The following is a 15,704-nucleotide window of genomic DNA, read 5'->3' as shown; positions in this document are numbered from 1 at the left end:
AAAAAAAAAAAAAAAAAGTCACAATAATAGGAGAAACAGCTACTGCTGACCAAGAGGCAGAAGGCAAATTCCCAGATGCCATTAAGAAAATCATTGAGGAGAAAGAATATCTACTTGAACAGGCTTTTTAACACAGAAAAAAGTGCTCTATTCTGAGGGGAGGAAATGTCACAAAAGATATTCACTAGTAAAGAAGAGATGCAAGCACCAGGATTTAAAACAGGAAGGAACAGGCTGTTTTATGCAAATACAGTCAGGTTTATGATCAAAGTTGCCCTTATTTATAAGGCTGCTAACCTCCAAGCCCTGAAGGAAAAGGATAAACACCAGCTGCCAGTCTTTGGATTGCACAAGAAAGGCCTAGAAAATGAGACGCTTTGTTCCTGATCAGGAAGCACCTTGCCAGTAAGGAACTGCCTTTTAAAGTTATTCTGAGGTTGCACCATGCCCCTGGCCACCCAGAACCCCATGAGTTCAACACCACAGGTATCAAAGTGGTCTACTTGCCCCCAAACACAGTGTCCACAATTCAGCTTCTATATCAGGAGGTCATAAGGACCTTTAAGCATCACTACACACAGTATTCTTTGGAAGAGGCTGTGAATGCCGTGAAAGAGAACCCTGACAGAGAGAACATCAAAGTTTGGAAGAATTACACCACTGAAAATTCCACTGCTGTTATAGAAAAAGCCATGAAAACTGTCAAGCCCAAAACAGTATTCGTGCTGGAGAAAACTTTGTCCAGATGTTGCGCATGGCTTCACAGAATGTATGACACAGTCAATCAAGGAAATCATGAAAGAGATTGGGAATATGGCAAAAAGGGCAGGGGGTGAAGGGTTTCAAGATGCAGATCTTGGAGAAATTCAAGAGCTAACAGACACCACACCAGAGGAATTAACAGAAGAAAACTTGATGGAGATGAATGCTACCAAACCGGTGTCAGACAATGAGAAAGAAGACATACCAGATGCAGTGCCAGAAAACAAACTGACACTAGACAATCTGGCAGAAGGGTTCCTATTATTCAAGACTGTTTTTGATTTATGACATAGACCATTCTATGACACAGGCTCTGAAACTAAACAGTGGAAAAAAGATTAAAGGATTGGTACCATACATTTTTAGAGAAATGAAAAAGCAAAAAAGACAGACAGAAATTACAATGTATTTCTGTGAAGTTGCATCACACATACCTGCCTCCCCCTCTACCTTCCCTCCACCTCTTCTACCTCTGCCACCCCTGAGAGAGCAGGACCAACCAGTCCCCCATCCTCCTAAGCCTATTCAATGTGAAGACAATGAAGATGAAGACTTTTGTGATGACCCACTTCCACTTAATAAACAGTAAGTAGATTTTCTCTTACAATCTTAATAGCACTTTTTCTCTAGCTTCCTTTATTATAGTATGTAATACAGATAAACATATATAAAAAATTTGAAATGTAAAGTCTTTCTAAATGACCAATTTTTTTTTAAATTTCCAACTTTCATTTAAGTTCAGTGATGCATGTGCAGGACATGCAGGTTTGTCAGACAGATAAATGTGTACTGTAGTGGCTGGCTACACAGATCATCCCATCGCCTAAGTATGGAGCCCAGCATCCACTAGCTATTCTTCCTGATGCTCTCACTCCTCCCACCCTCACCTGACAGGCCCAGTGTGTGTTATTCCCCGCAATGTGTCCACATGGTCTCATCATTCAGCTCCCACATACAAGTGAGAACATGTGGTATTTGGTTTTCTGTTACTGTGTTAGTGTGTTAAGGATAATGGCTTCTAGATAAGAGCTTCTAGCTCTATGCATGTCCCTGCAAAGGACATGATCTTGTTCCTTTTTATGGCTGCATAGTATTGAATAGTGTCTATGTACCACATTTTCTGTATCCGGTCTATCATTGATGGGCATTTAGGTTTTTACGTCTTTGCCATTGTGAGTAGTGCTGTAATGAGCATATGCCTTCTTTTATTATCTTTATAATAGAATGATTTATATTCATTTGGGTATATACACCCAGTAACAGGATTGCTGGGTCAAACAGTATCTTTGCCTCTAGGTCTTTAAGGCATCGTCACACTGTCTTCCACAATGGTTGAACTAATTTACATTCCCACCAACAGTGTATAAGTGTTCCTTTTTCTCTATAACCTCACCAGCATCTGTCGTTCTTTGACTTTTTAGTAATAGCCATTCAGACTGGTGTCAGATGGTACCTCATTGTGGCTTTGATTTGCATTTCTCTAATGATGAGTAATGCTGAGCTTTTTCTCATACGTTTGTTGGCCACATGTATGTCTTCTTTTGAGAAGTGCCTGTTCATGTCCTTTGTCTATTTTTATTGGGTTGTTTGGTTTTTTTCTTATAAATTTAAGTTCCTTATAGATGCTGGATATAAGACCTTTGTCGGATGGATAGATTACAAAAATTTTCTCCCATTCTGTAGGTTGTCTGTTCACTCTGAGAGCTTCTTTTACTGTGCAGAAGCTCTTTAGTGTAATTAAATCCCATTTGTCAATTTTTGCTTTTGTTGCAATTGTTTTTGGCATCTTCATCATGAAATCTTTGCCCATGCCTATATCCTGAATGGTACTGCATATGTTGTCTTCCAGGATTTTTAGTTTGGGGTTTTACATTTAAGTGTTTAATCCATCTTGAGTTAATTTGTATATCTGGTGTAAAGAAGGGGTCCAGTTTCAATTTTCTGCATATGACTAGCAGTTTTCCCAGCACCATTTATTAAATAGAGAATCCTTTCTCCATTGCTTGTTTTTGCCAGGTTTGTCGGAGATCACATGGTTGTAGGTGTGCAGTCTTATTTCTGGGTTTTCTATTCTGTTCCATTGGTCTATGTCTGTTCTTGTACCAGTCCCATGCCATTTTGGTTACTTTGGCCTTGTAGTATAGTTTGAAGTCAGGTAGCATGACGCCTCTAGCTTTGTTCTTTTTGCTTAGGACTGTCTCGGCTATTTGGACTCTTTTCTGGTTCCATATGAATTTTAAACCAGTTTCTTCTAATTCTGTGAAGAATGTTGATGGTAGTTTAATAGGAATAGTACTGAATCTATACATTGCTTTGGGCAGTATGGCCATTTTCATAATATTGATTCTTCCTATCTTTGAGCATGGAATGTTTCTCCATTTGTGTCCTCTCTGATTTCCTTGAGCAGTGGTTTGTAGGTCTCCTTGAAGAGCTCCTTCCTTGTTAGCCATATTCCTAGGTATTTTATTCGTTTTGTGGCAATTGTGAATGGGAGCTCATTTGTGACTTGCCTCTTGGCTTGCCTATTTTTGGTGTATAGGAATGCTAGAGATTTTTGCACATTTATTTTGCATCCTGAGACTTTGCTGAAGTTGCTGATCAGTTTGCAAAGCTACTGGGTTGACATGATGGTGTTTTCTACGTATAGGATCATGTAATCTATAAACAAAAATAGTTTGACTTCCTCTCTTCCTAGCTGAATACCCTTTACCTCGTTCTCTTGCCTGATTACCCTGGCCATAACTCCCAATATTATCTTGAATAGGAGTGGTAAGAGAGGGCATCCTTGTCTTGTGTTGGTTTTCAAGGGGAATGCTTCCAGGTTTTGCCCATTCAGTATAGTATTATCATAGATGGCTCTTTAAATGACCAATTTTTAAAAATATTTTATATTTGGGTATAAGATAATTTTATAATTTTCACCTAGCCGGTGCGGTGGCTCAAGCCTGTAATCCCAGCACTTTGGGAGGCCGAGACAGGCGGATCACGAGGTCAGGAGTTCGAGATCATCCTGGCTAACATGGTGAAACCCCGTCTCTACCAAAAAATACAAAAAGCTAGCCGGGCAAGGTGGCTGGCGCCTGTAGTCCCAGCTACTCGGGAGGCTGAGGCAGGAGAATGGCGTGAACCCGGGAGGCGGAGCTTGCAGTGAGCTGAGATTCAGCCACTGCACTCCAGCCCGGGCGACAGAGCGAGACTCCGTCTCAAAAAAAAAAAAAAAAATTTTTCACCTAGTTCATCCTCATTATTATTTTATTTTTTCCCCGCTACTCTTCTGTATAAACATTAAAAGTAATTACTCAAAGACAATCTAAACTTATAGTTATAGCTGCCTTCCCTGATACTAACCAGTCACAGAAAATTAGCATAAGCCTGGCAGAGTCTCTTGCCAACACTACTCCATCCAAAAAGTGTAACAATAACACTGCTTCTCTAGGTGGTATTCCAGCGGAGTCTTAACATGGTAGTAGCAAAGGAGATGAACGGAAGGTATAACAATTAAACCCAAGAACTGGAACTCTTGTCTCAACAAAGAAGTAATGCCATCTTTCTATCGTATCTATCCATCCACCCATTTATATATCTACCTTTGTCTTTCCACCATATCCTGGACCTACTGTTTATTAATTCTATGTATTTTATATGGGAGCTATAAATACATGTACGTGCATGCGCAAACACACATATATATGCCTCCTTTGTAGACTGTTAACCATTGGGACATTCTCATTTAATATACAAGTTGAAAGGGAGGAAGAGACAGAGAAGAGGGGAGAAGGAAGGGGCAAATTTAAAATGATAGTCAAAAATTTTAAAAAAAGAACTCTTTGGTTACCTGTGGAGGATTTTAGGGAATGAACTCAATCTGAAAATCAGTAAATAAGGGAAACATGGTATTTATTCTGCTCTCCTATATAAACTGTACTGCATAACAAAAGACTTAATAACAAAGTTCCTCTTTATAGAAGTCCAACTAATAAATAGGGAATGATAAAATTCAAATAACACTATTTTGCAATCCCTAATAAAGTAATGGATCTAAGCAATAATCACGAATGGCTGCTAAAACCATTAGGTAAAAGATTGTCAGAGAACTTTACACCAGACAGTTTAGTGACAATATTCAGCTGACAATACATGAACCCAGGGATCAATCTTATCACTACTGAGAGAGACAATGATGCATTATGTGCCTCGTAATACGATGCGAAAAGATGCACAATAAAGTATTCTTTCAAAAAAATTTAAACCCAACTCTGAACAAACCTCTGGATTTAACTACCAACTCGTAAGAAATAAAGGGGATAGAGGAACATGTTCAATGATACCAGAGAGATACAGTAATCAAAATTCAAAATATAAAAAATTCTGCAGGACAGCCTAGTGTATTCAATAAATAAATTATAAGGGAAGAAGGAAAAAAGGACAGAGAGAGGTAACTACAGATTAAAAGTTACTTAAGGAACATATCAATCAAATGCAATATATGGACCCTGATTAGATCTTGATTCAAGCAAATCAATTTAAAAAAAAAAAACCCTTTATGAGACAATGGGAAAAACATGAATACTAAATGGATATTCAATTATATAAAAAATTAAATTTTAAGTTAAAATTTAAATTTGAGAGGTAATAATAGTATTTTAGTAAAAAAACAAAAATATGCTTCCATCTTTTAGAGATACATACATATGCATACATACAGATATTCATTTATAGATAAAATTGATATGACATATGTGATTTCATTCAAAATAGCCTGGGGGGAAGGTATAAGGAGCACTGGTATAGATGAAATAAAACTGGCCATGTAATAACTGTTGAAACTGGGTAATGGATGCATTGCTACAGCCAGGCATTGCTTAACAATGGGAATATGTTCTGAGAAAGGCATTAGGTGATTTCATTGCTGTGCAAACATAATAAGGTGTACTTACAAAAATCTAGATGGTATACAGTCTACTACACACCTAGATTATATGGTACAGCCAACTGCTCCTAGGCTAAAACCCATACAGCATGTTACTGTACAGAATACTGTAGGCAACTATAACACAATGATAAGTCATTGTGTATTTAAACCTATGTAAACACAGAAAAGGCATAGTAAAAATACAGTATTATAATCTTATGGGACCACCATCATATATGCAGTCTGTCAATGACCAAAACATCATTTTGTGGCACATGACTGTATTCTAGTTTTACATATATTTATAAGTGCTCATTAAAAGTTTGGAAAAAGAGGCAGGTGCAGTGGCTCACGGCTGTAATCCCAGCACTTTAGGAGGCCAACGTGGGCAGATCACTTGAGATCAGGAGTTCAAGACCAGCCTGGCCAACACAGTAAAAGCCCATCTTCACAAAAACTACAAAAATTAGTCAGGCGTGGTGGTGCGCACCTATAATCCCAGCTAGTCAGGAGCTCAGCAGGAGAATCGCTTGAAGCCAGGAAGTGGAGGCTGCAGTAAGCCCACATCGCAGCACTGCACTCCAGCCCAGACGACGAGTGAGACTCAGTCTCAAAAAAAAGGTTTGGAGAAAGAACTGTCTCTGGTAGGCTATTAACTCCTGAGGCAATATTTAACTTACTGATTGAGCCCCACCAACCCAGAAGGCACCATTGCAGGTGCTAGAGACATAGTACAATAGGAGAGGCAAGACTTTTAAAATCCCTGCAATATAGCAACTGACCTAATTGGTAATACAGAGGAAGAAGTAATTAGAAATATGTAAGTCTAGAGATTAGCTAACAACAGTTTAACAAATACAAACAGAAACAGCAAGCGAATTATGTATTTAATGGGTTTTTCTGGGTGGGGTTTTTGTTTCTGGGTTTTTTTATTTTTTTATTTTTTGGTAATCATCTCCCATTCTTTCCTCTTCTAATTCATGGCTTTCCAATATTACCAAAGGGGCAAGTCAAAGTGAAAATACTATCTACTTGCTTCCACCTTTCCATACAAACACTGATTTTGTGTTCCTTGGCAATATTTTGTTTCCTTTTGTTTTAAGAAGGCTTAAAATCTACATTGTTACAAATACATTTGGCCACTCCCCTCTTTTATATTTAACTTTCTACTATGCTATAATAACAAGAAGCATTTGGTTAAAGTAAAATAAATCTGAACAAAGCAAGAAAAAAATTAAAAGCAATAGCTCAAGAACTATTCAAGTACTCAGGAATATTCAGGCAAAAATGGCCCTGTATGAAAACGTAAGTAATGATAAGCTACTAAATTAAAAACTGATATACTGTCCTAGCCCAATAAATATTGTTTCATTTCCTACAATTAGAAACTAAGTGACAAGGATTTATAGACTTTTTTTAAAACTTAGTTTAAAATCCCGTATTTAATATAAATATCAATACCTATACACATATGTGTATAAGCAATGACTTAAACTTTTCAAGTATAACCATATGTATAGTTGTCCTTTGTAAATTTATATTTTTAAAGAATCTTTTAAACTGCTAAAACACTAAAACTCTCTTGACTAATATTTTCTAATACTCTCTTGACTAATATTTTTTAATACCTGAGCACTGAATAGGTAACACAAGAAAAAGTCGTATTAAAAATGTGTATTGTATAGAAATATTTACCAATATTACTTGTAAAATGAGCCATTCCACTTCATGAAAAAGGAAGAGGCCAGTCACCAGTTTCTAGGTTACAACAGTGAGGAGCAAGTAACATTTCAGGAAAAATAGAAATATAATTTTGATCACATCACCTTGTTCCCCATGGAGGACTTAAACAGCATAAGGGGGAAAATAAGAAACACACAGAGCAGTTGTAAACCACTTATAAAGCTCATATTGGGAGACAGGATTAAACATACAGTATCTTGTTAGAGGATAACTATGTTAGGTGTCATTCTATTCAATGTATTATTTTCTGATTTGGGGAACATTTAGTACAGGTTGAGTAGTCCTAATGCAAAAATTCAAAATCCAAAATGCTCCAAAATCTGAAACGTTTTGAGCACCAACATAATGCTCAAAGGAAATGCTCACTGGAACATTTTGGATTTTGGATTAGGAATGCTGAACCAGCAAGTATAATCCAAACAATCCCAAACCCCAAACACTTCTGGTACCATGCATTTTGGGTAAGAGATACTCAACCTGTAGCCATTTAAAAAAAGAAGCTGCTGTTGCTGCTGAAATATTCAATACCAGTTGCTTATGAACAAAAAAAAAAGAAATTACTGAGACCCAAACATGAAGAGGCACATAGCCTTAGGTAAGATAAGGGACCAGAATTCTGTTCCCCTGATTCTAGCCCTGTATTCTTTTCATTATACAGCGCTTTCTGTTCTCTTTCACTGATGTCTTAATCAGACCATTCTTTTTTTTTTTTTTTTTAACCTTTGTACAAGATTTTATTAAAGGTCTTTACAGAGCAACAACCAGACTCTAGAATACAGCTGCCAAGGAGACCCTGTTACACTGTGGGGACTGGCTGGGGCAATGCAGGTGGCTCTGGCTTCCCACCCTTCTGAGATGGGGGTGGTGGGCAGCATTTCATCTTTGGATTCCATGATGCTCACGTGGTCAGGCAGGGGCTTCTCAAGGCAAATCTTACCAGTTTGGAATCAGACCATTCTTAAAACAACTTGCATTTACTGAAGACACTGGGCAGACAGTCAGATGTGCATATCCCAATCAGCTTGTCCAATGACCCCATTAGAACCTGGGGTAGAGCTGCTACCCTGCTTGCCCAAGGTCACACGTTTCCAGGCTATGTAAGGTCTAAAAGAACCCACAGCTTTTCACTCCCAATCCCACATGCTTTGCCTTTCTAGAAAAACAAAGTTGTGTCTAAAACCCAAATCCTCAGGTCAATGTGTTCTCTTTACAGACACCAAGGCCTAATTTTTCCCTTAAGATTTTATCCATAGGAATTCCACGCTACTCTTTATTTTCTGGGCCCATAGTATCCTGTGTAGTTCCATCGATCTAAGACCACAACCTGTGAAATTAGCATGTTTCAAGTTCATTTCTTTCATAAAGTCTTTCTCAACTGTTAAGTACCTTAAGAAGCACTGTTTGTCTGAACTTTATATCCAGATGATTAATACCAATGAGTGTTAATTCAAAGATAAGCATATTAAACATCCATTAAATCTATTATGTTGTTTTTAGAAACTTTTTCACATACCTTTTTAATCCTTAAAACTTCCTTTATATTCTAACATAATCTAGATTCTCACCAAATCATAAAGACTTTGAGGGTAAATTCTGTCATACAAATACTTTGTATATAGACATAATAACACACCATCCAAAATATATTCTCTAAAATAATAAGAAATGTTCTTTGGTTTTTCTATTTGGTTTTTCTATTTTTCCTAATACATTCTCTTTCAACTGTATCCCCAATCCTTAAAATAACATTACAAAATCCATTGTAAATGAACTTAAAGCAAACTCAAAGGGCCACACCACCAAAGCAGCAAATCTCTAATAGCATGTGCTCCAAGAACTGTTATAGAATAGAAAAACAAAGGACCTATAAAAGAAGTACCATATTATAAATGTGGTATATTTCAGAACACAAATTATGTTAATATACTTTCCTAAGCTTAAAAAACACCATAGGTTACTAAAAACAATAAAATCATAACCAAACAATAATTTCAAATAGCAAAATAGTAATCTCTTTATTGAATGCCAGTTATTCATTTCTCTCAACAATTGTCCTGCAGGAGTCATAAACAAATGGGAACAATATCTACCTAAAACATGTTCCAAGAAACTTACCATCATTTTGGCCCTTGCCCTTCATCTCCTCCTTCCATGATAGAATGCTGTTCAGGGGAACATAGTCTCTTAGGTATTCTTTGCGTCTCTCTTCTAAGGTCATCTTCAGTAAACGTTCTTGCAAAATAAAAGCAGAATCTCCATTTGTATTTAATGTTTAAACAAGGGAATTATGTTTATACTTTAAGTATTTACCAAGTTAAGCTAACAAAAGAGTTGATACAGTCCTGAAGAACACCACAATGCAAATCCAGTGACTCCATATTTAAATGTTAAAAATGTTAAAATTCATATTACCAGGGGAGAAAAAAATCAAAGCCTGATGAAGACTCTCTTGTGATAGTCCAAGAAATAAGTAAACTCATTTACACTTTCAATCAACATCTATAATTTACTATGGGCCAGGTGATATGCTGGATAAGTGATATGGTTTGGATATATATCCCCTGAAATCTTACGCTGAAATGTAATCCCCAATGTGGGACGTGGTGCCTAGTGGGAGGTGACTGGGTCATAGGAGCAGATCCCTCATGGCCTGGTGCTAGCCTCAAATAGTGAGTTTTCGTGAGATCTGGTTGTTTAAAAGTGTGTGGCACCTCCCACCAACCCTCTCTTGCTACTGTTCTTGCCATGTGAAGTGCCTGCTCCCACTTCATTTTGCCCCTGTAAAAGTAAAAGCTCCCTGAGGCCTCCCCAGAAGACCTAACAGATGCCAATGCTATCCTTGTATTGCCTGCAGAACCATGAGCCTATTAAATGTCTTTTTTTAATAAATTACTCAGTCTTAGGCATTTCTTTACAGCAACTGCAAAAACAGTCTAACACAGTAAGATACAAAATAGTACCTATATAAATAAAATACTAAGACAGGTATGTACAAATAGTAAGAGCACAAAAAAGGCAACCACCACGATATTTCCTCAATTGCACTCTCTATTTACTTACAGCTTTGTGTAGATGACATAAGAATTGCTTTAAATATATATATCTATCTTGATGATAAAATGAAAATATTTTACAAATTGCATCTTACAGTTAATTACAGTGGATGTTGTTTACAAAGAACTCACTATGGCCAGGTACTTCACATATAAATCTCATTAAAATAATCTTTCTAATAACTCATAAAATTGATAGTATTATTATACCAATTTTGCAGATAAGGAAATGAAGCACAGCAAAGTAGTTTGCCCAAAGCAAGAGAGCTTTCAGGAGGGAAGCCAAAATTAAAATTCAGACAGACATCTCCATTAGTCAAAGACTACACCCTATGTTATTTATTCCACTGTACTACACCACATTCTCAGGAAAACTCCCCAAAAAAGGTAATATGTATGCTGGTTCATGAAGGACAGGAAAAATTTTGCATGAAGAGGTAAAAAGAACATTTCAGACTAACAAAACAATGTAAACAAAGGAGGTATGAATACTATAACCAAATGAAGCTGCAAGATATGGTATGAGAAGAAGAATGGCCACAGAAGTGAAAAGTAGCCAGAAACAAAAATAAAACAAAACTGTAGAGGGACTTGTATGCCATAGTGAGCAGTTTTAACCTTTATCCTATAGACTACTAGCATTGAAAGTTGATTATGCATTTCCCAGACAGTATATAAAACAGCCCACTAGGACACAGGAAAACATGTAAAAAATTCTATTTACATTCGTTTTTAACCTAAACAAGGAAGAAATATTTACCAATATTCAATGTATAAACTGACACTGGCTTCCTCACTCTGTATGTCAGCTTTCATGTCTCCCATACCATAACAATGGTCTCCACAACGTAGACAGAGAGAGAGACAGTTATTTCTCATACTCTCCAATTCTCTTTCAGTGTATAGCAAGGTACTGCAGTTTACGCAAATGGATTCAGGGATAGTTAGTATCTAGTTTAAACATAATCTAACCTTCACAAAATAACCACTTTAAAAGATTATTGCACAGAAATAAACTGCAGAAGTATTAACGTAAGCACAAGTGAACAGAAAATGGGGAACCAATATTTTTCCCACTCCTGTAACTAGAACTTCAGCCACATTAGGAGACAAAAATATATATATATTAATCAGAGGTGATGTATTCACACAAATTGAGTTTAAGGTACCTACAGGACACTGAAGAAGTTGAAATCAAGAATCTGGAAATTTAAAGAGTGCTCTAGCCTAGAGATTTTAGAAGTTATAACCTAAAATTCTAGTCCTAAAGGAAAAAGAAGAGGGAACGGAAGGAAGCATCAAACCTCAAAACACAGTATTTAGGAAGTGGGCACAAATAGGAAAACAATGAAATAAATCTTAGTTGTCACCAGCGGTACAAGTTCCTGGTAATGCAGAAACATTCAGAAAACAGAATTGTTTTTTTTTTTTTTTGAGACGGAGTCCAGCTCTGTCACCAGGTGGAGGGCAGTGGCGCGATACTGGCTCACTGCAACCTCCGCCTCCTGGGTTCAAGCGATTCTCCCGCCTCAGTCTCCCGAGTAACTGGGACTACAGGCATGCTAAGGGAAATACCATCAACTGATACAGGAAGGTCAGAAAAACTGAAAATTACTTAGCCACTAAACTGCTTTTATCAATGTGGTTACCAACAGCATGGAATAGAGGAAAAGTGGTTAACAGAGCTGTCTGAGTTATAATCTAAATCGTGCAAATCTGTAGGTTACTTAACCTCTTTATGTTTCAGTTTCCCTTTGAGGTCAGTAGGTAGGTATTATTCCCAACTTATAGATAAGGGAAGTATAAACAACGTCAACTACTACCTAAGATCCCAGAGCTACTTAAGCAGTATAAGTAGGATTCAAACCCAGGCAACCAGGTATTCAAAGCTCTTAATCTCACAATATTCTGCCTCATACAGTTTCCTACCTCATAAGGTTGTTGTGAGAATTAAATGAGATAATCCATATAAGCTACTAAGAATAGTACTGAGCATACAAATGGGGCTTAAATATTAACTATTCTTATATGAATACTATCATGATTGTTACTACTGAATGATTTCAGGAACATTACTTTCACTAGAATATAACAGAAATCCAGAAGACAATGAAGGACTGAACAAAAGAAGGAAAGTGAGAACAGCAACTCCAAGTTCGTGTGAAGCCCTATGAAAGAAAAGTGACTCTAAGGTGGAAGAGATCCGAGCACTGTTACAGGCAAGTGAGAGGAACCTGAAGACACCAAGAAATTAGACATACCCAAGAAACACTACCTGATGATGCAAGACCTCAAAGAATACAAGATATGGGATAAAGGGAAAAGCAGAAAGGTTAATCTTCCACACAAGGAAAAAAAGTCCTTTCTCTAAGATAGAACAAAGCCAAAAGGACATGTAAAGGAATAGACCAATGAGACTATGGAAGAGGATGTTAGGGCTGTTCATATTATATGGCATTTATTTTCTCTGTGATTTTTTTTTTTTTTCTGAGACGGAGTCTTGCTCTGTCGCTCAGGCTGTAGTGCAGTGGCACAGTCTCGGCTCACTGCGACCTTCCCCTCTCAGGTTCAAGCGATTCTCCTCCCTCAGCCTCCTGAGTAGCTAGGATTACAGGCGTGTGCCACCACGCCCATCTAATTTTTTGTATTTTTAGTAAAGATGGGGTTTCACCGTGTTCGCCAGGATGGTCTCAATCTCCTGACCTCGTGATCCGCCCGCCTTGGCCTCCCAAAGTGCTAGGATTACAGGCGTGAGCCACTGCGCCCAGCCCTTCTCTGTGAATGAAAAAGGCAATGTCATCTCTTTAGTATGGGGGATAGGGTCTTGAGAGAACAGGAAACGTGAAGGGAATGGTAAATTTAGAATTACCACATAAAGGCAGAAAAGGGGGATGATCAGCAGTATGCCACAGAAGTGCTAAAAAGGCTCAGATCACAAATAAAAAATTATTACAATATTACTGGGCAGGTTAAAAGACATTATGAAGCAACTTACAGTTTTCGTGAATGTCAAAAGGTACATACAGAAATGCAACCTGGCCTCTATTGCTCCAGTTATTTAAAAGTTGAAGTGTGAACACTTAAAAACAAGATCAATTTAAAACAAAACAATAAGTTGCAATACTCGAAAATGCACATTAGTGGTTCAGAATTAGGACTCAAAATACTAGATCAAAAATGTTTATTTAAATATATGTGGTTTTCAGAACTCCTTAATTACTTAAACAACGAAACATACTGAAGGCCACAAATATATATGCATTTTCTTTGTCATTTCATAAACTGTTCCTTAAAGAATGCTTCACCTTTACAATGAGTCCTTTCTCTGTGAACCAAGCATTTAAGTAGGCGACCTATTTATTAAATGGTATACTGAATTAAAAATGTTTATAGAATGCCTTGACATTTCAATGAGGTAGGTAAGCCTTCCTTTAGCTTTAAAGGACAGCTGCAAAAACACTATACCATCAGCTTCCCAGTGGGCTGAAAGGAAAAAGGTCATGCATCCCATCAGCTTCTCTAATACTAACTATGGTACTAGAAATCCTCAGCTCTTCCTTGGGGGTATAATATATATTTTATATTTAAATAATCCAAACATAGACATCCTGAAAAAAGACACTGAGAGATGCATTAAAGTCTTCACATCACAGTAACGTCTTCCTTTAACATTAAACTTCATGCAAAAATAACTTAGTTTCGGATAATTACTTTGTTAATTGCCTTATTTAATGGTGCACTTGCTTCCTTAGGAAAAAAAATTGGTTATATCTTCTCCATTATTAGAAGAGAAGAAATCAAGACATTAAAAAAGATTCTAAAATGCCTGCTGGTCACAGTCCAACGGTGTAGATGTTAAATGAAGGAAACATTATAACGTTATTACTTGAGGAACATTGTTTTTCTATTATGACAGAAAAATAGTTCTTAAGTACTCACTATAATTTCATCAATGATTCATGTTACTGAAAACAATGTCTGTGTCTTCCACTGTTTTGCCCTCATTATCATCAATAATACAAAGCTAACATTTCAGCATCATCAATAAATATGGGCATAAATGAGTTTTCAGTGCTCACAAGGTAAATCCTTGTTGAAAGCCTGTGGAAACTACAGTAACTACTACTGAAAAAACAAAGCAAAATTATTTTACACTACTTTATCTATCGGGCTGTTATTCTCGACAGCATTTGATTTATAACACCAGAAGTGTTAGCTCTCTATATATCCATAATTATTAAAACTTAACTAAATGATTAAACTATCAACACTTTTAATCATTTTAATTGCACTTTTAATCATTTTAAATCAACTTTCTACCTAGTCACCCCTATACCCTTTTGTAAACATGAGGTATCCAGGAGAAATGTGCACTACCCTCAATAGACCTCACCCTTGCTATACAGGTTTTAGTGTATTTTAGCAATTGGAGTGCAAGAAGTTTTTGCTACATTTCTGTAAATAGCTAAAGAATGAAAAGGAAACAGGTGTGAAAAGGAGGGTGAAAAAACGCCAGAGACACTCAACTTAGAATTATCTAACTGTGATGGGGTAAGGGGGAGATCTTGGTGGGAGAGGCTGGATGGTACACTTGTGTTTCTTCAAGAATCAGTGCCACTGTCAATCTAGCTGATTTGGATAAACCTTATATGCACAAAATTCAGAGATGGGTTCATTCAGAGTGACATTAGTCACAAAATCTTACTCTGAGCAACTTCAGCCCATGAATGGTGATGGAATACAGAGAAACACTGTTAGGAGAAAAGCCCATTCAGACTTCTCTTAAGACACTTATCCTCACGGACAACACTCTCGTTTTAGGGCTCCCCTAGAGTTCCAGGTTTCAAAAGTCACGCTGCGGCAGCGAAGGAAGGAAACCTAGACAAGGGGTAAACACCCGATGGTGGGAACACTTTAACATTTGGGGGTTGGGGGACAAGAACGAGAAGGAAAGAAACGAGGGTGCAGGAAGCGCGGAGGCACAGCGGCAGCTGCAGCTTGAGCACCCGCCGGCGGGCACGTGTCCGCGGGACACCCGGGCCGGCAGTGCCCAAGTCCCAGCTGCGATGCAGAGGAACTTGTGCCGCGCCCAGGGCTGCCGCCTGGGGGTCCTCGTCGCGAGCGAGGCGAACGCAGCACCGCCTCGGGAGAGTGTGACCGGGTGCCGAGGGCGACAGAGAGGGGCGTGCGCCCACACGTGCGCGAGCTGCAGGTGCCCAGGGGCGGCGCGTGCA

The 15,704-nt window shown here is 37.8% G+C and overlaps 1 protein-coding gene across 3 annotated transcripts in view; it reads right to left on the bottom strand.

Moving 5' to 3' along the window:
* The window catches only part of MACROD2 (MACRO domain containing 2), a 2,135,582-nt gene that overhangs the window by 2,119,336 nt on the left and 542 nt on the right, over positions 1–15,704 (bottom strand). For all 3 annotated transcript variants that reach the window (XM_011962618.1, XM_011962604.1, XM_011962612.1), the window contains exon 2: positions 9,533–9,649. In XM_011962618.1, coding sequence (XP_011818008.1) covers positions 9,533–9,649 — 117 coding nt within the window. The remainder of the gene's footprint in view (positions 1–9,532; positions 9,650–15,704) is intronic.

The sequence above is a fragment of the Colobus angolensis genome, unplaced genomic scaffold (assembly GCF_000951035.1).
Source record: "Colobus angolensis palliatus isolate OR3802 unplaced genomic scaffold, Cang.pa_1.0 Scaffold117, whole genome shotgun sequence".
NCBI classification, from domain to species: Eukaryota; Metazoa; Chordata; class Mammalia; order Primates; family Cercopithecidae; genus Colobus; species Colobus angolensis.
This window is presented reverse-complemented; position numbering and strand designations above follow the sequence as displayed.